Consider the following 21,763-nt stretch of genomic DNA (forward strand, 5'->3'; position numbering starts at 1 on the left):
GCTGTTGTGTTGTTTTGGGGATTAGCTGGACTCTCACAGACTTGCTTATAATTTTGTGAGTGCAAGTTCGTGGTTCTAGCATGTGATGCATGAAGGTAATACCTAACCAGCACTCATGAAGTATTGGAAAGAAGCACTTCTTTGAATTTCGTTCCTCAGCCTGCCTTGAACAAGAGTGCTGTTCTTTTTTGAAAACACATGAAGGGCTAGCTTGGTTGTTTTGTGGCTGTGGCGGCATCTTGTCAGCCTCAGGAGTGAAGTAAATGTAAAAGATGATCTAGAGATAAGGCCTTCCTTGAAAGCATTGTTAATTTGCTAATCCCTGCTAGTTGATACTCTCCTCTTAAGAACTGTCATTAGTGATACGGACCACAGTTGCTCCTTTGGTCCATTGGTAAGGACAGCAATCTTTCTTTTTGCCTCTGACAGGCAAGTAACTGCTACATGTTTTCTTCAATCACAGTAGCCTTTCCCCAGAACGATGAACAGTCTTTCCCCGGTATTACTTGCCAGAAATGAATGACCACTGGGAAAGACCGTGACTAATAAAGAATGCTGTGGCTTTCCTGCTCCGAGGAGAGGTTTTGACACACACGTGTATATATTTTTCTTGCAGCAAACAGCAATCCATGTGAACATGCTGGGAAATGCGTAAACACAGAAGGCTCTTTCCACTGTGAGTGTTTGAAGGGCTACACAGGACCTCGTTGTGAAATGGACATCAATGAATGCCATTCAAATCCGTGCCAAAATGATGCCACCTGCCTGGATAAAATTGGAGGATTCACGTGTCTCTGTATGCCAGGTGAGGGGAGTTTCTGACAAAGATGGGGCTTCCAGCAAAGGAAAAAGTCAGGAGGCAGAGCACAGGGAGGGTTGCCAGCTCTGCTGAGGTGGAACACAAAATTGCAAAGGGGTGAGGCTAAATGAAATGGTGAGAGAGAGCCTGCTGTGGTGGCACCAGCCAGGAGGACTTGGCATTTGCCGGGGTGGGGGGGTGGGGGGTGGAGAAAGCAATTAGAGGACTGAGAAGGAAACCAACCTGTACATCAGCAAAGGAAGTTAGCATTCTGAGCTGGAGTATATGTGAACATATTTGTTACTATGCCTGGTAAAGTGCATGTGCAGAAACTTACATTTGCGAAAGTAAAGCAGGTGCAAACTTGAAGAGTGACTGTGTTTTGAGATCTGTATATGATGATTCTGGATAATAGTGGTTGGGGTTTTTATCTGGTTAAAATACCTCAAATGATGCAAGCTTCCATTGACCTGAGGAAATAACTGTAAAAAAGTTACTTAATTGAAATTGTGTTTGTAAAATTTATATGTCCACCATACCAATGACCTATATAGTCTGCTATTTTTCTTTCTGATAGAAAGTGGTAAAAAAAGAAAAGGGTGCAAGTTGCTAGTTGCACAGTCTTATAAAGTATAATGAAAGAATTGTGACCCCTGCAGGTGATCAAATGATATGATGAAAATGAGAATGAGTTTTTATTACTATCTAATCTGTTTTGAAAGCTGGAACTCTAGTCCCAAGTATTTCACCCTTCTTAATGTTTTTCTTTTACCCTGTCATTAGCTAAAAAGCCTTGAGCTAAAATTATCTTCTGTGTTTGTTTCTTTACCTTTTACCTTATATTGGTGCATACCCAAATTTATTGGTATTTTCTAAAGTGTTAAAACATAACCCCTCCTTATCAAGTGGAAGAAAACATTAGATGTGAATTCAGCACAAACTTCTCCTGTTACTGCTGATTAAGTGAGCACGTTCATCAATGGTGAAAAATACACATTCAACATCCCTTTTTAACCTCTGGTGTATAGTCTTACCTTGTAGGTTCTGTCCAAACTCCAAACTTGCAATGAAACTAGGCTTAGACTTTCAGGGCTGGTATAAGAGGCAGTTACACTTTCGAGGGCACTTTCTAAGGCCTTCAGTCACCTCTTCTTTCTTATTTTTATTTTTTTTAAACAGGTTTTAAAGGTGTTCACTGTGAAGAAGATATTGATGAGTGTCTAAGTAATCCCTGTGTGAACAACGGAGAGTGTCTTGATAAAGTCAACCGCTTCCTCTGTGTCTGTCCTCCTGGTAAGTACTTATTTCTGGAAGCTTTTCCTGCTTCACCTTACCAAGAACTGCATAGATAACCAGTGAGAGATTGCGGGTGGTATGTTTCTTGTGAGTTTCTGTTGTCTTAGTGCAGCATCTGTTTGAATGAGTGAATTGCAATCACTGGTTAATAAGAATAGACATATATTGGTTGCAATAGTATTGTGCCTGTAACTGAGTAAGTGTTGAGAAATATACGGTTGGACGTCTCATCTTAAATGGTAGTTGGCAGCATGAACTTCTGTTATTGTAGGATAGTGAGATATAGGTGAGTAATTATAAATACATTTTAAAAATCAGAGCCTCTACATGCTTTTTGTCCTTTTCTGAGGTTTGTAGGCAGAAGCCATTTTTGCATCAGTATAGTTTATGTTGCTTGCATGAGGAGGGAGGTGGATTGGGTCTCCACTTTAGAAAAGAAGGATAAATGCTGAGCTGAGGGATCAATGTTAGCTATAAGGGTAAATGTCACTTGTTTTCATGATGGCCTACAAGATGCTTTGAATTCCGAATATACTTAAAAAAAACCTGCTCTGCATCCCTTCTTATTGACTAATGATGTTCTGGCTCCTCCTTTGGTTCCTTCCTCCAAGAAACATTCCTGGCATTTTTTATTTTTTTATTGAAGTGCCTAAGGATCTGTATCATCTGACATAACCTGTTGATAGTTCACTAACTATTTCAATAAGTGTATTGAAAGATACAGTGCTGTATTGTATTCCACATTCCACACTGCTGTAGTAATTCTAGTCTGAAGGCTCTAGTGATGTATGTATTATTGTTTCATTTTAAGTTACTTGCTTTGATTGCTTGAAAGTTTTTATTGGTGGCCTCTCGGTTTTATAGACAGGCATACTGTCCAGTAGTGGACACCACTTGTGCTCCATCAGCTTTATTTCTGTTTGACTTGGCCATCTCAGTTTTCAAGCTGAGGGTCCTTTGACCTGGAGGATAGAAACTGTGTTTTGGCTGGTGGTTTGGACGAGGAACCAATCCACCCAGGGTGTGGCGTGTGTGCTTAGTGATGCAATTGAGTTTAGATTTACTGAGCTTATATTTGGGTGGTTTTAAGGATTTGCTAATAAATAATTCCTGACAGTGCAGCTGTTTAGATTAACTACTTCAGATTACTTCTAAATTTTCATCTTCTTTCTGCCTTTCAGGATTCAGCGGTGCTGTGTGTCAGATTGATATAGATGACTGCTCCAGCACACCATGTCTCAATGGAGCCAAATGTATCGACCATCCCAATGGCTATGAGTGCCAGTGCGCCACAGGTTAGTCTTGTGTTCAGAGCCCCTGGACTGGAGATCGCATGTAACCTAAATACATAAAGGGGTGGTCAAAGAAGTGTCAGTGTTCTTTCTTTCTTTCTTTCTCTGAAATGCTGCTTGTTTGTTGCGAAGCTTTGTCTACTCCTTTGCGGCAGAGAAGTAGTATTTAAGTACAGAAAGCCTTTCACTTGTGACAGCAGTAAGTCACAGTTAATGGGAGTTCTGGCATCCCTCTTTCAGCCCCATCTCTTGCTTTGCAGAGGGTGACAGCTTCTTTCATATTGACTATGGAATACATGAGTGGAAAAATAGCAGTGTGAAGCCCTTTATCTGTGGCTTACCTTTGTTTCTTCCAAGCCAGATTGTATAGTATACAGTTGAAGAACAAGAGATGAACAGAGCAGTACTACTGTGTATTCTGATTTCTGTTGCATCAGGCTATTTTATGTCAAAAATGGAATATTGAAATGCAGTAAAAATTGTGCCCACTGCAGGAAATACCACACAGTAGCTGCCTGCCAGAATGTAGTTAAAATGATTTGTCAAGCATCCTACAGAAATTTTGACAGAGCTGTGGATGGAACTGAGGTGTTTTTTTTTTTTGAACGTGCTGAATTCCTTTACTGCTTGGTTAATTACACATTTAGAAACATCAGGTTTAATTATGGGATTTTTCTTATCTTCAGACCTCTAAGAGTGATGTAGATATATTTTATCTTAATTTTTACATCTGGTCAAATAACAGAGTTCAGAGCAGTTACACTCTAATTCTCAGTAAGGAATGACTTTTGGTTGCTTTCAGTTAATGGTGCCTGATGTATTGTTCGTGGTGCAGATTCCAGGCATGGAATGCATTGGCTTTAGCTCTTCCATTAGGGAAGAGGCTGAACAATTCCTGGAGCTACCTTTGTCCCAGAAATGTGTTGTTAGGTTGGCTAGACTTATGTATAATTTTTCTCATTTTGAATCATTCCAATAATCAAATTGTTAAGGCAAATTCGACTTCCCTAATTTATTCTACACTGGACAGAATATAGCAGAGATTAGCCTAAAAATTCTTCCCCAGTCTTTTCACACACACCCTGTCCCCCTTCCCAAAAGTGCCTGAAGAAACAATGAATTTGTTGGAAGTAGGGGAACGCAGTAGTTCTAATCAAGAGAGGAATAATTATTTACAGAATTCTCCTTTTGATTACTGCATGTGACAGAATAAGCTCACACTTGCAAAAAGAAGCAGCAGCTCAAATCTTCTCCAAACTTGGAAACTATCTTAGAAAGTCTTTCTTACGCTGGTGTGTGGTCTGGTTGCTTTCATTCACTGAGAGTGCAGAGCTTATTGGGCCTAGGAGGGTTTTGGGTTATGGAGTGGAGGATAGTGTGGAGAGCTGCGCCTTGAAAAGTGTATTCTGAATTTGGGTACGAAACTGCTGGAACCACCAAAGTACAGAAATCCTAGGTTTCCCAGATGAGGAGGGAAGACTACTGCTTCCATGAAGGCACATGATGTATGGAGCATTTTCAAGGAACAGGCTGGAAGCAACCAAGTATATGTTACTGAAGCAGCAGCTCTTGGTAAAATCCTTGGTTAGTACTTTGGCTGAAAATGGAAGAGGGACTCTGTACTAGGGCTTTTTTCCATCCTGTCTGAGGCATTTTTATATTCTATATTCAAGTGTTTTTTTCCTAGTCTAACTCTTGTCTGTAAAGAGGGAAACCATATCTCAGTAAGGTATGTTCAGTTAAGAGATTGATAAAGATATCTGATCTTCATGTGGTTCAGTGCAAGGTACTAATTTTTTTAATTAATGTATGCTAAGTATTATATTTAATATTGACAGCCTTCTATAAGACTGAAATATGGAATTCATCATTGGGACAGGTCAGTTATTGGAAAATAATGTTTGGGTATGTTTTTGCTCTATTAATCTCCTATTATGAGTGATATGTGTTCCCTGAATGGTAATCGCCAGCTGCCGAAGTGATTGAAAACTGCAAAATGTTTGGCCAAATGCTGTACAGATAGCTCTATTTACTGCTTGCTTTTTGTCTTTTCTTTCCCTTCTGGCATTATTCCACTTCTCCTTCCCAGTGGTAGATCATAGCTTTTCTTTTCTTGAGTTGTCTTAGGTCTTTCCTCTTTTCTTTGCCTCTGTCCTCATTTTTTTTTGCCACTGTTCGTCCTCTTACCGGTTTGTTTTTCTTCCTTCCCTAACATCTTTTTATATCCATCTCTCTAACTAGCTTCCCTTCCCTCTCCCCACCTACTTCCACACCCATTCATCCATGCATACGTTCGCAGAACTTGGAAATGTTAGCCGTCACCTGGTATGTTTGACCAGAGAAATAACCACAAACCTGTATGAAAAATGGGGAGCCTGTTATCCACTTATAATACTCAGGTGAGAATCACTCTTCAGCTGTTGAAATTCCCTGCAGCTTGGTTTGTATCAGTCTCCAGTTGGTGTTTGAAATTTGAAATTCTACCTTCCTAATCTCCAGCTGCTGGAAGGCAGTTTGAACTGTTGCTCCAAAACCTCATCTCTGAAAACCATTTATTTTAAATTGTCCCTGTTTCATGTAACTCTGCTCCATCATGGAAAACAGGGCTCTGGAGGGAATTGGTTGCTGCTCTGACCTTCCTGAACCATTGTTTTAGCCCTTCTGGTGAATAGATTCTGTCCTTCTCTGTTGCTCAGGATGTTTCCCAGCTGAAGCAGAATGAAACAGGCCAAATTGCTGCTTGTTTCATTGCTCCTAACTGAAGAGGTTGCATGCAGTCTTTCATAAATTTGCAGTTGGTGCTTGACTGGAGTTACTAAAAGGTTTCCTCCCAATGAGAGGGGCAAGAAACTTTTAAAAAAGCAGAGCTGCAGAAGCTTTGACGTGAGCCAAGGGACTTCACTTGGGAAGGTTTCTGCAGCATCTTTGTAGTAATTCCTCACACTGAAAAAGTCAATCCCCTTGGTATTGTGTAGAGGAAGTAATGACAGGAGAGTGCCTTCAGATAGTTTATACTGATGTGAGTAAATATTTCTCATGGAGATTTACATGTTTCCTCTCATTGCTACTGTTCTGAATAAACTGAAGGTAACCACTTCCAATGCTGGGATTCTCCATGCAAGATGTTGTTCTGTAATGCTGTGAGCAGTGGAGGAGTGTTGTTTTCCAGGGCTGGAAAATGGGCAGCAGTTGAGGTGCCCAGTTACCCTTTGTGCTGTCTGCCACTTTGCTGATTCTTAATACGATTCTTTCTATATTTGCATTATATTCACTATAGCATCATACCAGTTAACTTCTTAATTACTCCTGTTCATCATTTTTCCTTAGGTTTTACTGGCCTTCTGTGTGAGGAGAATATCAACAACTGTGATCCTGATCCTTGCCACCATGGAGAATGTCAAGATGGAATTGATTCATATACATGTATATGCAATCCTGGCTACATGGGTGCCATATGCAGCGAGCAGATAGATGAATGCCACAGCAATCCTTGCCTCCATCAAGGGCGCTGCATTGATTTGGTGAATGGCTACCAATGCAACTGTTTGCTGGGCACTTCAGGTACACAAAGCACAAGTGGAAGGATTGGATTCTAACAGAATTCAAGTATTTTATTATTTCCTATGTGTGCTCTGGTGTGTGCTAAATTTGCATACAGAGATAAGCTTGTGGTATGAGAGTATTGTTTTCACATTACTTTTCTTTACTGAATTTTGGTGTGTTTGTGTAGATTGCCTAACCCTCACTGGTACTGCAACTGGTCTTGGAAGAATTTACCTCCTCTTTACTCCCAAAATTCGAGCATGCAGAAAAAAAATAGGCATGGTGTTCAAAATGGTTTATTCTTTTGTTGAAACATTTAGTACAAGTTCAGGGTCATACTCAGACAGCACCCAGTGACTCGGGTGATATTCCTTGGTGTTGCAGTGCTGCTGCATCATCGCCTGTTTCAGTTGCCCCAGTGCACGTGTAACTTTGAAGCAGGTGGGGTTCTTAATTTGGCTATTTCTGGGAAATAGTTTTTTTGTCTTCTTTGAAAGATTTGGCCTCCTTATTCTTCTAACTATTTTTTCCAGGAGTGAACTGCGAAAATAACTTTGATGACTGTGCAAGTAACCCATGCATTCACGGGGACTGTATTGATGGCATTAATCGCTACAATTGTGCTTGCAAACCTGGATTTACAGGTAAAGTCAGCTACCCAATAGCTTTGAGGTGTTTTGAAAATAGTTATCTGGGTAGTTAAGGGAGCTGTTCTTTGCATACTGACTGCAAGGGATTCAGTTAGTATCTCGGTAAATCCTTCTAATCTTTGAATCTCAGCGTCTTGCATTACAGCAAGTTCTACCAAGCAGAAAGATGGCCTAATCTGTGCTGTGAAATGCCATTCTTGTTAGGTAATTACATCCAATTCATGGTTCTTGGTTTTATGACAAAAAACCCCATGTGACTTTGGTTTATTATTTACAGCTTCTTTCCAGGGACAGAGAGATTGTGGACAATATAGATAGGTGTTTGATTAGACAGTACCTGGTGCTTTGACCATGAACAGTGTTTCTCTTTCTGTGAAAGCAAAGCATTAACTCAGTGTTCTAATGAGCTGCTCTCCACTCTGAAGTCTCCAACTGAATAACCTGCTTTTTTCAGTACTTCTCTTTCATAGTGTGGTCTGTTCTGTTTCCTTTTTAAATTATAAAGACTTAACTAATACAGTAAAAGTAGGGCTGAAAAAATAAGCTCTTAGGCACTTTTGGATCCACGCTTAGAGCTGTAGATCTATATCAGGACTATTTCTGATGACTAAAGCAGATCTCAACACTGTTTATAACGGACTTAATATGTTTAGAGCCATGTAGGGTAATACACTCGTAAAATAATTGTTGTAAGACAGTGTGGTACTGTTTATAACAGTTTTCTCATCACGTTTGTTACTGTTTATTACTGAATGATTCTAATTAGAATTGATCTGAAATGCATTAGAAATAGCACTAAGAGGTTTCATGTGTTTTGTGCTTTTGTCTTGGCGTCTTTCTAAACTTCTGATGCTCCTTCCTTCCTTTGGCTCTGGCATGGTGGTACTCTTGAGTCCCCAGAACAGGAAGAGGCATGATCCTGATAACTTTTGCCTTTCAGTCTTCTTTGTTGCTGGCATACCATATTTGTTATCCTACTGGACTTCTTACTGTTATGCTGTTAAAATAATTCAGTAATATGATGAATTTGCATATTCTAGTATTTAAAGAGATGGCTTGCATGGGGTCTCGTTACTTTGTCCTTTCCTTATGTTAAAAATGCTTTCAACTTACTGCAACGTTCACTTTGTTTAGCTTTCCAGCCTCACAAGATCGTATGGTCACTACTTCAAGGATCTTGCAGTCGTAATCAGAGGCAGGCAAAAACAGGAAACGGTGGTTTTTAGAGAATCTTTTGTGCAATAAACAACCAGAATTATATTTACTGCAGACATTATGGCAGTATTGGTTGTTCAAAGGGTAGGTACTTTCAAAGCAGAAGAGCAGGGCTATGACAAGTGGAGCTCAAGAGGTTTGTTCCAAGCATGATATAGTTGAGTGATTTTTGCCTTCCTAATCAATATTAACCAGTGATTTGTAGTGGAATTCTGTTGAGATTCTTGAGTGGTTTGTAAATACTTGTTGAGTGTGTTTTCCAGGCACAGAAAGGTGCTGCATCTTTTAAAAATGCTTCTCTTGACTTCAGTTAAAGCACAGAGGCATGCAAGCTCTGTCCTGCTTTACTGAGTTGTGCCTCAATGTATGTTCTCACAGACATACAAAGCAAATGTTCTTATAAGAAATACTACTTAATAACTATTGCTTTTTCTTCTAGGCCCACGTTGTAATGTGGACATTGATGAATGCACATCCAGCCCCTGTCATAATGGTGGAACATGTATAAATGAAGTCAATGGCTTTCGGTGTGTATGTCCTGAAGGTTACCATCATCCTCACTGTCAGTCACAGGCAGATGGGTGTCTTAGTAATCCCTGTGTACATGGCAACTGCACACATATTGCTAGTGGGTAAGTACTCATTGTCACATTAAACTTACCTGCTACCTTCTATACTTTTTTCCTTGCTTTGCCCGGAGTTCCATCTTGACTTGAGGTTTCTGATTTTTCTCTGATTTCTCAATTAGGATCCAGACTTACGTGCTGCCCATGACATAATTACAGTAAGGTGTAGACCTTTAGTCACCAGCTGCAGTCTGTGCTGTTGCAACATAGGTTTTTCTGTCCTGCATTGTATTCTTTGCTGTCTTTGCATGGGTGTGTAGCACATGGTGGACTGCCACCATCTAAAGGGAGGGTTTGGCAATTCAAGTAAGTGGAGTGAATGCAATTAAAATAAAGAGATTGTTCCAAATTGAATCTTTGGGGAGCAGCAGCTATCTATCTATTCCATCAAACTCTAAAATGTTGAGTGTGGAGACTTGGCTAGTGCTGTTCTTGCTACCCAAATACTGTGTATTAAGGAACAGGCAGACAACTTTTGACACTTGGAGATAGAGCAATAATTGACTTAGAACAGTTTGTCCAAGGCTGAGATTTCTTCAGCTTTAGTCGCATTGTTGCATGCCTGAGAGAAAAAAGAAAAGCTCTTTCCGGCTATTCTGATGGCAGTAGCTGCTTCTGAATCTTCCCATCCAGGAAGACCAAATGCTGATTTCAGGAGCTCTGAATCAGACCTCTTTTTGGTAATGATAAGTCTGGGAATGCAGGGCCTATGGAGTCAACAAGTTTGGGGAGGTAGGGCTTGTGTTTGTTAGACTTCCCAACTGTACGTGGAATAACAGTGCCTCCGAGATGTGTGCTGCGTCCTGGAAAGTGTTGTCAGCAGTTGCGCAAGGAAGTGATTTACCACTGTGGGTAGCTTTGTAGGGCAGGATTCAGCACTTTCCCTGGAGCTGGCAGGAAGGCTGCCCTTATTGCTAATTCAGCCTCCATGTAAGCTTGGAAAACAAATGTTTTGGTTCATCTTGTCCATCATCTGTCACCTGCGTTCATATTTATGCCCATGTACACCTTACGCTCAGTGCCAGATAAAATAAGTTTTGTTTGCGTGACGGGGAAGGAGGCCAGTGTGTGTGTTGCGTGGCTTGAGTCCAGGGTGGTTCACTGAGTCCTTGGTTCTACGTCATATGGGTGGAGTGCTGCTCTACTTCAGATTTTGAAACATGATGGAGAAGATTGCTCCTGCTCCCAGCCAGCTGTTTTCATTTGTAACCACTACTTTGTATTAAATCAGTCTAGTTATCTTTGGAACCTATTGTTCCCCTCCACTTTTTTTAATCTTTTTTTTCTGTCTTTGTTTAAATATGTTGAGATGGTCTTATCAAAGCAGAAACACATTGCTGGTTGACTGAGCACTTTGTGAAAACAGTAATGGAGGGAAGTGTGGTTTTAAGGGAGGGTTTATTTTCAGTATCTTCAGAACTATACAGCTGGGGTAAGCAATCTAAACGTAATTTAGGGCTCTCCAAAGAGAGGTCTTTTGGTTTTCTCTCCAAAACTAATCTGCAGGAGAAACTGGTAGAGGAGTTATTTCAGAATGTTCTAAAATTACTGCTGTTTTTGCCTTTAAAGGTACAAGTGTGTCTGCGACCCAGGCTGGATAGGAGATTACTGTTCAACAGAAGGGAATGAATGTAAATCAAACCCATGCCAGAATGGAGGAACTTGTGAAGATCTGTTGAATGGATATAGATGTACCTGTAGGAAAGGATTCAAAGGTGAAAATTCAGAGAGAAGTTTCTGTTCTCTTTTTCCTTTCAACTTCATTGCACCCTTAGTGCCATTTTAATCTTTTCATTAAACTTCATGGAAATAGGAATCAAGAGGGGAAATGCCATGCTTGTATGAAGTTAAATTACAGTCAGCTCATGTAGACATGATACAGCAGTAGAATACTTAGTAAGACCATATCTAAGCCTTGTTTGGACTCATTAAGAAATGTCTTGGTGGTAGCTGAGCTTAATTTTCTTTGTAAGAAAGTTAAACTGAGATATATAAATGTACTGAGAATTGAAGGGGCATTAAACTCAGAATTACTATGGCTGCTTTCTGCTTGTACCCACTGAGCCCATGAGGAGTGCTCTGATCTTGTTTTCCTTCTGCTGAGATTTTTCAAATACAGAAATGCTGTCCACTGCTGTGTAGGATAATCATGCAAGTTACAATCTCTTTATTCATTCTTCTGAGCAGCACCAAGCTCTTAGCAGCATACTGTCCTGGTTTTTCCCCTTCTGCTCTCCAGGTGTGAACTGCCAGGTAGTGGTTGCTCCTTGTTCTCCCGATCCTTGTGAGAACTCGGGAATTTGCCAAGAATCTCCTGACTCTGAAGGCTACACCTGCCAATGTGCCCCTGGCTGGGAAGGTAGTGTGGCTGGGGAATATACTGTACTTTCAATGCTGAGCAGTATTGGCATTGAGCCTTTTGACCATTGCCTTACGAGGGGTCTTACTTCCGGACTCTCTGTGTTTCAGGGGAGAGATGTACAGTGGATATTGATGAATGTCTCTCAAAGCCTTGCAAAAATCATGCTCTGTGCCATAATATTCAAGGCAGTTACCTGTGTGAATGTCGGCCAGGCTTCACTGGAGGAGACTGTGACAGTAACATTGATGACTGTCTTTCAAGTGAGTATGAGCAGGTTGTTCTGTGTTTTCCATTTTTTCCTAGAAATAATTTTGCTGTACTATTGATGACTGCTATTTGACAGACACTGAAAGTTCTTTTATAATCCCTTACCAAAAAGAAAAAAACCCAGACCTCAGCTTTGTAAGACTTGCAAGTTTGAGGCAGTCAAATCCATCACATTCAGCTGCTAGTAATGGACTACCGTGTTTTAACTGATAGCAGGAGTTGTTCCCAGATTCCTAACTTGGAAAGGTCCTTAGAGTTTACATAATTGAACAAGGAGCACTGTTAAATGAAGAATTATATTTGCCTGAAATTTTAATACAACAAGTTAAAGTAACACTGCAGGGCTTACCTGTATTTCAACATTAAGCTTGATTGAGGTGTGGTGGGAATCTGGGATATAGCAGTCTTTCCTGAAGTGTCTCTGTCTGACATGAATATTCTGGAAGGAGTGGGTCCTGTTGCTATTCCAGTTAATCCATATTTGAAAGCAAATTAAGTAGCAGGAAGGCACTCTGTTCTGGAATACATATCAGTTGCAGGAGGATAGCACATACACTGATGAGTACTGAAATTGTTTAAATTACAAGAAAGCAAATGTTAATTTCATGCCCTTGACACTGCTATTTACAAGGGAACTAAATACATAGTAACTTATTTTTCATCCTGGGCATGTTCTTTATCATCATCAGATAAAAATCAGAGTCTCCTGAGAAGCGTCATGTGTTTAAGAGTTCATCTATTACTATTTGGAAAGTGCTTTATCAAACCTTGGAGGAGTTCACAATGTTGTAATTTTTTAATTGGCTGGCTCTTTAAAAAAAAAACAAAACAAAAAACCCAAACAAAACAACAAACTTCAATTTTTTTATTAGAATAGCTTAAAAACATACCTAAGTCTTAAAGGTTTTAGGTATGAATTTAGAGAGTTGTGTTTTACATTGAAAAAAATATAAATTTGTGGCTGCTGTAGAGAAGGATCCAAACAAGTCTATTAGCAAAAGTTAACCATGGGAGACCCCAAAGCAGCACTGCTGAAAGAACTTCTAAGACATCTGGCTTAGCCTGAGCTTTTGATTGCCTCTTTCTGAGCAAACAGGTACAGTACAAAAAAAGTCACACTGGTGCATTGACTCAGAGCTTTGCTTACTGAAGCCAACAAAATCATTGCTTGTCCTGTTAGTTTTTATGTGGGTGTCTGAAGAGAAAAAATGTTTTTAAAGTGCTCATCTTTCTCTCTTGAACAGCTGGGAGATCTCTCTCTACTCCTAAGTCTTCTGAGAGCTGTGAGATTCATGCCATGTTGTCTGTTAGGCAGCACACCCATGAGGTTGAAGAATTTCAAATTACTGCTGCAGCTGATTTCATTTAACATAACAAAAACCTTCCACAGCTTGAGCCAAATGTCTTTAATCTATGAAGCAAACAAACCCTCCAACAACAAGAACTTATTGAAAAGTTGATACTCAAGTCTCCTTTTTCTGTCAGTAAATGTGCGGCACAGAAAATTAATGCGCAGCTTTTGGCTTCAGTCATAAATGGCTGGCTGCCATAGACACAACATTTTACAGCTGCCAGGGGTCTCACTTTGAATGTGCTTTTTCTCTGCAGTAGTCAGATGACCTTTAAATGGATGCAGGTGTGTCTCTTAACACAAATTTTTATCATGTGAGCATATTTCTCAGTCGATAAATGAGCTTTAATTACCTTTCACATCTGTTTTCTTCATTTTCCAGTGAACAGAATGATCTTGTATTTATGTTGAACTGCAAACTTTTGGTGTTAAATTTTAAAGTTTGTATTTTAGTAGTACTTAAAGATAGTCATAGATCAAAAAAGCCTGCTCCCTGACCTTTTTTTCATCCCCCTTCCTGTCTCCCCTTTTCCTCCCCCCTCCCAATTTCCCACCCTGCCTTCATATAGGTAGGCTTTTGGTCTGGGGAATGCAGAGTAGAAAAGGAATCTGGCTTCAGAGGCAGTATCTGACAGAGGAATGCGGGTCTTAAATCCAACAGTGGAAGGAGCAAAGCAGGAAGAAACTACTGAATGGCAGAGATCTTTCAGGCAGATTGGTACTTGTGGAAGCAGAAGCAATACATTAGTAGGGGGTGGCTTAGACCAAAAAATGGTGACACACAAGTAGCAAGACTATGGTAGGGATAAAGAAAATATCAAGAAATGCAGAGGTGAGGAGGTGGTGTATGAATTTGTGAGCTTTTCTGCCAGCCTTTCCCCAGTCAGCCTTTGATACTGGGAAAAATGCTAAGTGCTCAGTAATGCTTAAGTGCTCATATATATACTAATATACACATTTGATTTGACTGGGTTGCTTTCATGCTTAAAATTAAGCACGCAAGTTCTCTCCTGTGTTGAGCACTGTCTGGAAAAGAGAGGACGGGTCAAGTTCTTTTATGAATAAGACTTGGTAAGGAAGAAGAAACAGTTGCTGTGCTGTTTGTATTGTCTTTATCAGTAGGTGTTTGTCAAAAAAAGCAGAGTTTGAATTTTAAACCAAGAGACTGGGTCTGGTTTTGTTGGTTTTGGTTGAACAAATCCCAGCAGAGGAACCTTTAGACCTTGAAGCTTGGTCTTGATCCACACCTTCTTGTGAATTCGTTATTGATAATGCTTTGTGATTATCTCTTCCATAAAGTGGCTCAGAAAAACTTGTCAGTAGTCTGTCACACTCTGGACTACGTGATACTTTTTTTCCTAAAAGCTACTATGGTAGGCCTGGCCTTTGAGTGTTATCCATTTTAACACTTACTGTAATGCTTCTGACTTAGATCCCTGCCAAAATGGAGCTTCATGTGTGGATGGGATAAACTCTTTCTCATGTATCTGCCTACCTGGATTTCATGGAGATAAATGTCAAACAGATACCAATGAATGTCTGAGTGAACCATGCAGGAATGGAGGCACGTGCACCCACTACGTCAACAGCTACACGTGCAAGTGTCCGCCTGGGTTCGAGGGAACCAACTGCGAGAACAACATCGATGAATGCACTGAGAGGTGAGATATCTTCACTGTGCTGCTGCACTAAGGAGCCACACAATGTGTGCTCGTGGCTTGAAGTCAGTCCTACCCAGAAGCAGTTTTTAATGATGTGGATCTGTTTTCCTGCCTTTTGTCCCTGAGACATACTTGTGATTCATGCAAGGAAAACTTGCTTACCTTGTGCAGGATATCAGCTGAAAGTCAGTTGCCTGTCAAAGTTGGCCTTCAGTTTGCACAACTAGTTAGAAGCTTAGTTCCATTACAGGAGGAATGTGATAGTGTTTAACAAACATTAAGACAGTAACAGATGCTAGCTTCTTAAAACATAAATAATTTATATTTTTATAAGACCATTATCATATAGGGGAGGGGAAATAATTGATTGGTTATGAACAGTTACTGTGTTGAGAAATACAAAAGCTGCAAAAATGGAAGCGATAGCCAACCCTCAGAAAGGCAGGAAAATTAAATTAGCCCTGAGTTGAATTATTGACTGCAAATAATATGAAGAAGCAACCAGGAGGAACACTAAATCCACAAATTCATTACTGGAAAGGTCTGATCATCAGAGATCTTTTAATGCTTACAAATTGGATGTGGTTTAGCAGTGCTGAGATAAAACCTGAGGTAGTTCTAAGGGGGAGGTGTGGAACTGAGTTAAAATGCTCAACAGCTGGTGCTTACATAAATGGTTCACTTGGTAGTTTTAAACGCTCTTTGAGAGTTAACCCTGTGTATCCATCATCTGCCTGCATATTTATTTTAAGCTTTGTTAGGATTAATGTAAGTAACTTCAGATTCTCAAATGGAAGCAATTTCTAGTAAAGCTTGAAATGGTTAAAAAAAAATAATTGAAACCCAGTCTTTTCTGGTCTAGTTACCAGAAACAAATAAGGTGCCTAAATGCAAAGTTTTTAGTATTCTCATGTGTGTTCTGCACACAAAGAAAAGATCTTTCTTATCTTTTATAAAATTGCATTTGTGGGGGAGGAAGAATTTTAACATCTTTTGCTTAAGAACAGGATTGTGTCACTGGTGAGGGTGTGTTTAATTGGCCCAACAGTTGTTTAATCAAGTGAAGTATGTTGGCTGTTTTAGCAGAATGCCTGGTTCTTCCTTGAGGTTCATCCTGGTTTTGTTTTCGTTATCAGTTAGGACAGAAACCAGTCTTGCAGGTATGAAGGATGTAGCAGTTTTCAATGCTCTGCCAAGCTAAACCAGTCACACGTTCCCAACCAAAATTTACTGAGCTATACTTAAGAGCACCGTGATGGTTGGCTAATTTGAATTCAGTTCAAATAATTCTTCTGTGTCTTGTGTGAGAAGCTGCCTATGAGAGAGTGCCATTTTCTTTTGGAGATGAGTACCTGATTTCAGTGCAACCTGCCAAGTGATTGACAGTTCCTCTGTCTTCTCTTCCTTGTTTTGCCATGGATGTAAACAGCAGTTTCTGCTCCCTGTAAAACAGAATTCAGCCCACAAGGCACAGGAACATCTCTGATAAACAGGTTACTGTTGACATGTCTGCTGTAATCACAGTCAGAATTTAGATACTTAAAACTTGCACTGGAAGTTCAAGTGGCTTCTCTCATGGAAGTACTTTTTGACAGTGCACAAAACAGTTAACAAGCATGAATTCGTTTTGTGTACTTTATCAAACTGATTATCTTGAGTCTGATCTAGGGTTGTTTTCAGAGGAGCAGGAGTTTACTGGCAGGCGTTTCTTTAGAAGGAAAAAGGAGTCAATTTTGCATGAGGCATCACTTCTAACTTTCCCAGTCACTTCTCCATAGGACACCTAATCTGGCAGAATTTCTTCCAATCAGAAGATTGGGGCGGGGGGGATAATTCCTTTGATCTGAATTCTGCTGGGGCATGTATGAGTAGTTCTCGTGAGAAGAGAGGGAAGGGATTTAGCAATACCAATACTTTCACATGATTGCAGTGAAGAACACGCTTGTGTTTTGCATGTTATACGAACTTTTTCCTTGAGAAAACATACCTGTGACTCCTTTGAAGCTTTAAAAAAAAGGCAAATTGTTTTGTTTCTCATAATTTGTGATACAATTGTAATTTGTAATAAAATTTGTATAAAATTTATCAGATTGAGCAAGCCACACGCCTACCTGGTACAGTACTGTTTGTGGTCACATTGAAGCTGGGAAGATTTCATTAAATAAGTTACCTCCATCGCTAATGACTCATTGAAACCCTGCTTTACTTTGTTTCCCTGCCAAGGTAAAAGACAGTGAGCTGGAGGGTGAGCTGGAGTTCCCTTGAATTGCTGTTATCCGATTTATGCTTCTTTAGCAGGAACTTACCAGTGGTCAGAAGATCCTGTAACCTGGTTTTCTGTCTCATTACAGTAATGTTTATGTGCTGTTTTGGCTGTGAGTTAATTGCATTTTGTCTCAGCTTACCTTTGTTGACACTCTCTTGCAGCTCCTGTTTCAATGGAGGTACTTGTGTGGATGGGATCAATTCCTTTACTTGCCAGTGTCCAGTGGGGTTTACAGGACCCTTCTGCCTCACAGAAATTAATGAGTGCGATTCACATCCTTGCTTGAACAAAGGCTCTTGCGTGGACAGCCTAGGCACATATCGATGTATATGTCCTTTGGGTTATACTGGCAAGAACTGTCAGGTGAGTGACATTTTCTAGCCCGTTTTGCATGGGGCACTGTTGTTTGAACTGTCCGACAGCAGAAGTGACTGGGTTAGATGTGAGGTACCAAACATGGCAGGGCTCTTGTTCCTTCAGTTCTGGTAAGAGGTGGCTAGCTCATTAGCCGTGGGAAGAATAAATCCAGTGCCTCTGTCTGACAGAGCAGGCGCCCCTGTTCACAACTCTGGAAATCTAAAGTGTCTATTTGCAAGGAGGAGAAAAATGCTCATTATTTATGAGGACAGGTGTCATTGGAACCTTCTAGATTAGTTTTCTTCTTAAATGAAAAACAGCTGTTAACTTTGAAAATGGCTGTATTTCATTTGAAGCATAAAATTGTCTTGATTGAAGGGAGAGTCCTGCATTAAAAGAATGCCAAACAAACACAAAACAAAAAGCAGAATATCAGTCTGATTAGCAGGACTTTGATTTAACTAGTTTATTTGTTTACAGGGAGGTGTAGTTATTCTGGGTTGATTGTAGATTTTTTTCCATAAGAAGTCAGAAAATGTTTTCAGGCAGTAACCAATGTGATTGTCCTGTTCACAACCTCAATAAAAAGCTGTAGTCTTACTTGCAGACTTAAGTTCAGGCAATTTACAGTTTTCCACAGTTGAGTGTAGGAGCTGCAAACCCATACTGTAAATGACTGACTAGTACCTATTAAAAATTTGAAACTTGGCATATCACAGTGGAAACAGAATGCTGATTTAACTTTTCAAATCAGTTTTTCCTTTTTATTCTATGCTTATCAAAACAGCAAGAATGATTTGAGACTGTTTATAGCTTTGGAACAGTAAAAACTGTATTGGCTTCCTTCATAAGCAGTCTGAGTGCTGCCATTTTAAAAAAAAAAAAAATCTGTGAATTTCTTAAACTACTGGAAAACAGTACAATTTTGTAAGAATTTTGCAATTGTCTTTTGTGCCAATGTGTCTTTGTAAAGCAGTGGGTGTTAGAAGAATATTTTAGTGGCAGTGGGGGAGGTGCTTTTCCAGAAGTATGTTGCTAGACATTAAATTGTCAGGTCTGCTTCTAGGTATTGCTAATGGAGGAAGTGAGTGCAAAGTAATGAAGTGATATAAAAAAGCAACCCTTCTGCTACCCTAATTATGCATTCTGGGCACACCACTTAAACCTCATTGGGAGAATTAGCATTGAGAATGATCGTACAGTAGTGTGAAGTTCAGTAGTTCCTCTTCTGTTATGTTTGCTTTGTTTTTACTTGAGAAGAGGATTAATGTTCCTGTCCCTAAATTAAATGTTGTGGATTCTCAGAAAGTCTGCTTTATGTTCAGAGAAGCTTGATCATAATGTATTCCTCATTTTTTACATGGAATCAGAACTTTCTAAATTTATAAGTACTATTCAAAGCTGTATTGTAGAGATTTATAGATTACAGCTACACTGTAGTTCTTGTCTTAGTGGTAAACTGGCTTGACCTAATTAGCAAAGCTAAATAAGCAGCACAAAATCAGACAATGATTCATAAGTTATAGAATTTGCATGTAAAATAGTCAGCTACTCATTACAAATGCAGAAGCAAGAGGCTCGGTGTTTTTCTTCTTCACGCTCAACTACATGTGATAAAACTTAATTCCAAGACTCTTTTTGGTTGCCTGTGAAAGCACAGATTTTTCTACTTTAATCTTTGTGAGGAGACAGTTTGCATCTGAAAAGCAGAACTTTCTGCAATTGAAATTGCATTTTACAGCCAAAATTCAGTACTACTCACTTTAAAAACCTCATCCTTCCCTCAAGTCAGCTTGAAATCAATCAAATAGCTCTATTACTTTGAAGACTAAGTGCTCAAAAAGGAAATGATGGTTAGTGGCTGGTTTATATTAGGTCACAGTTATTTTGGGTCCTCACTCCACTTTCATATGATGATTTACTGAGTTTTAGTCTCTTTGTTTGGAAACTGTTTTTTTATATAAGGAATCAATTAAAGCAGTATACTTGGGCCCAACTTCAGTTCATAAAACAGTTGTGGGGTTTCAATTGAATCTCAGAAGACAGGAGAACTCGGTGAGACCACACCAGAGCAAATGGGGCCAAAAGCAGGTATAGTGAGCTAATGACAAAAAGGAAAAGCAAAGATCAAAATGTGGGACGCATCTGTCATCCTCAAAAAGCAGTGAAGATTGGGGGAAGTTTGGGAGAAGAAGGTACACCTGTTACTGTTGATAGCTGGAAGCCTCCTACTAATGTGGGACTAGAAGCCTAGTCTGAAATAAAACTGAATTTGCTAAGACCAGCCAGCCAAAGATCCCTCTGCATAGCAAGGCATGAGGATCAGCTTACTCTTGAAATGGTGCTGCTATCTGGGGTTTACTTCTCTCTACATTTGCGCTTTCCTAGGCATGGGAGCTCTTGAGACTGTCAGCGAAACACCTGACTTAGACTTGGGAAGTACTGTCCTTTTCAGTGCCACATGGAACCAGTTTTGCAGAGCTTCCTTTCTTTGCTTCTTGAACTTGTACTCCAAATAGTGTTTCCTACTGTGCTTGCCATATACCATGTTGTGTTTTTGTTCTCTCCAGGCTCTTATGGATCTATGCAGCAAGTCTCCCTGTAAGAATAAAGGCACGTGTGTTCAGAGTGGAGCCCAGACTCGATGTGTCTGTCCATCTGGCTGGGCTGGTGCTTACTGTGATGTGCCCAATGTCTCGTGTCAAGTGGCAGCTTCACAAAGGGGTAAATAATCATCCTCTGTGCTTTAACTGAAAACATTTCCCCATGCATCATTCATCTGCGACTCCTTTCCCCATACGCCTGTGAACACAGCATATATTGGAAATCCCAGAGAGCTTTGCCTCTAGGTGGTCGATCATGATCACTTCTAAGCTAAAAAAACTCTCTGCAAGGTTATATTTGGGAGTCAAGGCTTTCTTGATTCTCCTGACATAGGAAGCTAGCTTCTGCCATAAAAATATTAGAAAAGAAGAATTAAGTATTTTATGAAGTCTCAGAGTTTCAGTAATACTGTTTTACATGGACTTGCCTTTTTGGAAAATACACCAGCTGTTTATGCCTTTCTGCTAAATCCCAGGCAGGCCAGGTTTAAGACATATCCTTGTACAAGAAAGGCATCTTGTAACTCATTATATTTGTAAGTTGTTTTTACAGAGAATACTGGCTACTAAGTGAGCTATTTAGCTATATAAGTAATACCATGGCCCTCCAAAGTAGTAATTTCCTGCCTCAGATGATGTACACGTAAAATATTTGGGTTTTAGATTAATTTCTTCCTGGAAGGTGGCTTGTAGCCCAGACTGATGGACACTGTCATGCCATTTTCAGTCCAGGAAATCCAAACAAGCAGATTCAGTGTCAAACGAGAAGAGTGTCAAGCTCCCATACCTTTTGCAGACATTCTAGGTACGAACATTGAACCTTTGTACTGCAACAGTAGTACTTCTGATGTGTATTTACCAGCCAGTGGTAAAATAATAGAGCAATACAAATACTTCATGCCAGTGTTTATGCTGATGATCCAAAGGGGACAGAGCAGTGACTTCATTTGGAAGCTAGTTGTGGTTCTGACCGACTGTAATTTAAAAAGTAACTCCTCAGTTTTTGAGTTCCAACTTTCCAATTCCTTGGGTCTAGCCACATTCATTCCTGGCTGCGCTACCAACACTGGTGGCAAGTGCGTTTTACATGTTTGCTTACTTTACTTTGTTTCAGGAGTCACAGTGGACCAGTTGTGCCAGCACTCTGGTCATTGCCTCAATGTTGGAAACACGCACCACTGTCAGTGCCAGGTGGGTTACACTGGCAGTTACTGCGAGGTGCAGCTGGATGAGTGTGACTCCAGCCCCTGCCAGAACGGTGCTACCTGCCGGGATCACTTGGGTGGATACCAGTGTGAGGTAATGCACAGTGGTTTAGTAGGAAGAGGTGTAAATATTTAAAGCATTGTAATGCAAAGGAATCAAAAGAAATCAGAAACACATGCAAGTGGTAGAATAGCTTCAAAGAAGGGATAAAAGCAACCTGCACCTGGTAAAAATTTTTAATTTTGCTGTGGCAGCAGCAGTGCTCCTGA

The 21,763-nt window shown here is 40.0% G+C and overlaps 1 protein-coding gene across 1 annotated transcript in view; it reads left to right on the forward strand.

Moving 5' to 3' along the window:
• NOTCH2 (notch 2) overlaps positions 1 to 21,763 on the forward strand; it is a 77,812-nt gene that overhangs the window by 35,523 nt on the left and 20,526 nt on the right. The window contains exons 7-19 of the mRNA XM_010581105.1: positions 617 to 805; positions 1,979 to 2,092; positions 3,277 to 3,390; positions 6,715 to 6,948; positions 7,464 to 7,574; positions 9,235 to 9,427; positions 10,991 to 11,136; positions 11,661 to 11,780; positions 11,891 to 12,043; positions 14,834 to 15,062; positions 17,490 to 17,691; positions 20,256 to 20,409; positions 21,403 to 21,587. Coding sequence (XP_010579407.1) covers positions 617 to 805; positions 1,979 to 2,092; positions 3,277 to 3,390; positions 6,715 to 6,948; positions 7,464 to 7,574; positions 9,235 to 9,427; positions 10,991 to 11,136; positions 11,661 to 11,780; positions 11,891 to 12,043; positions 14,834 to 15,062; positions 17,490 to 17,691; positions 20,256 to 20,409; positions 21,403 to 21,587 — 2,144 coding nt within the window. The remainder of the gene's footprint in view (positions 1 to 616; positions 806 to 1,978; positions 2,093 to 3,276; positions 3,391 to 6,714; positions 6,949 to 7,463; positions 7,575 to 9,234; positions 9,428 to 10,990; positions 11,137 to 11,660; positions 11,781 to 11,890; positions 12,044 to 14,833; positions 15,063 to 17,489; positions 17,692 to 20,255; positions 20,410 to 21,402; positions 21,588 to 21,763) is intronic.

The sequence above is a fragment of the Haliaeetus leucocephalus genome, unplaced genomic scaffold, assembly GCF_000737465.1.
Source record: "Haliaeetus leucocephalus isolate CR32 unplaced genomic scaffold, Haliaeetus_leucocephalus-4.0 Scaffold76, whole genome shotgun sequence".
NCBI lineage: Eukaryota > Metazoa > Chordata > Aves > Accipitriformes > Accipitridae > Haliaeetus > Haliaeetus leucocephalus.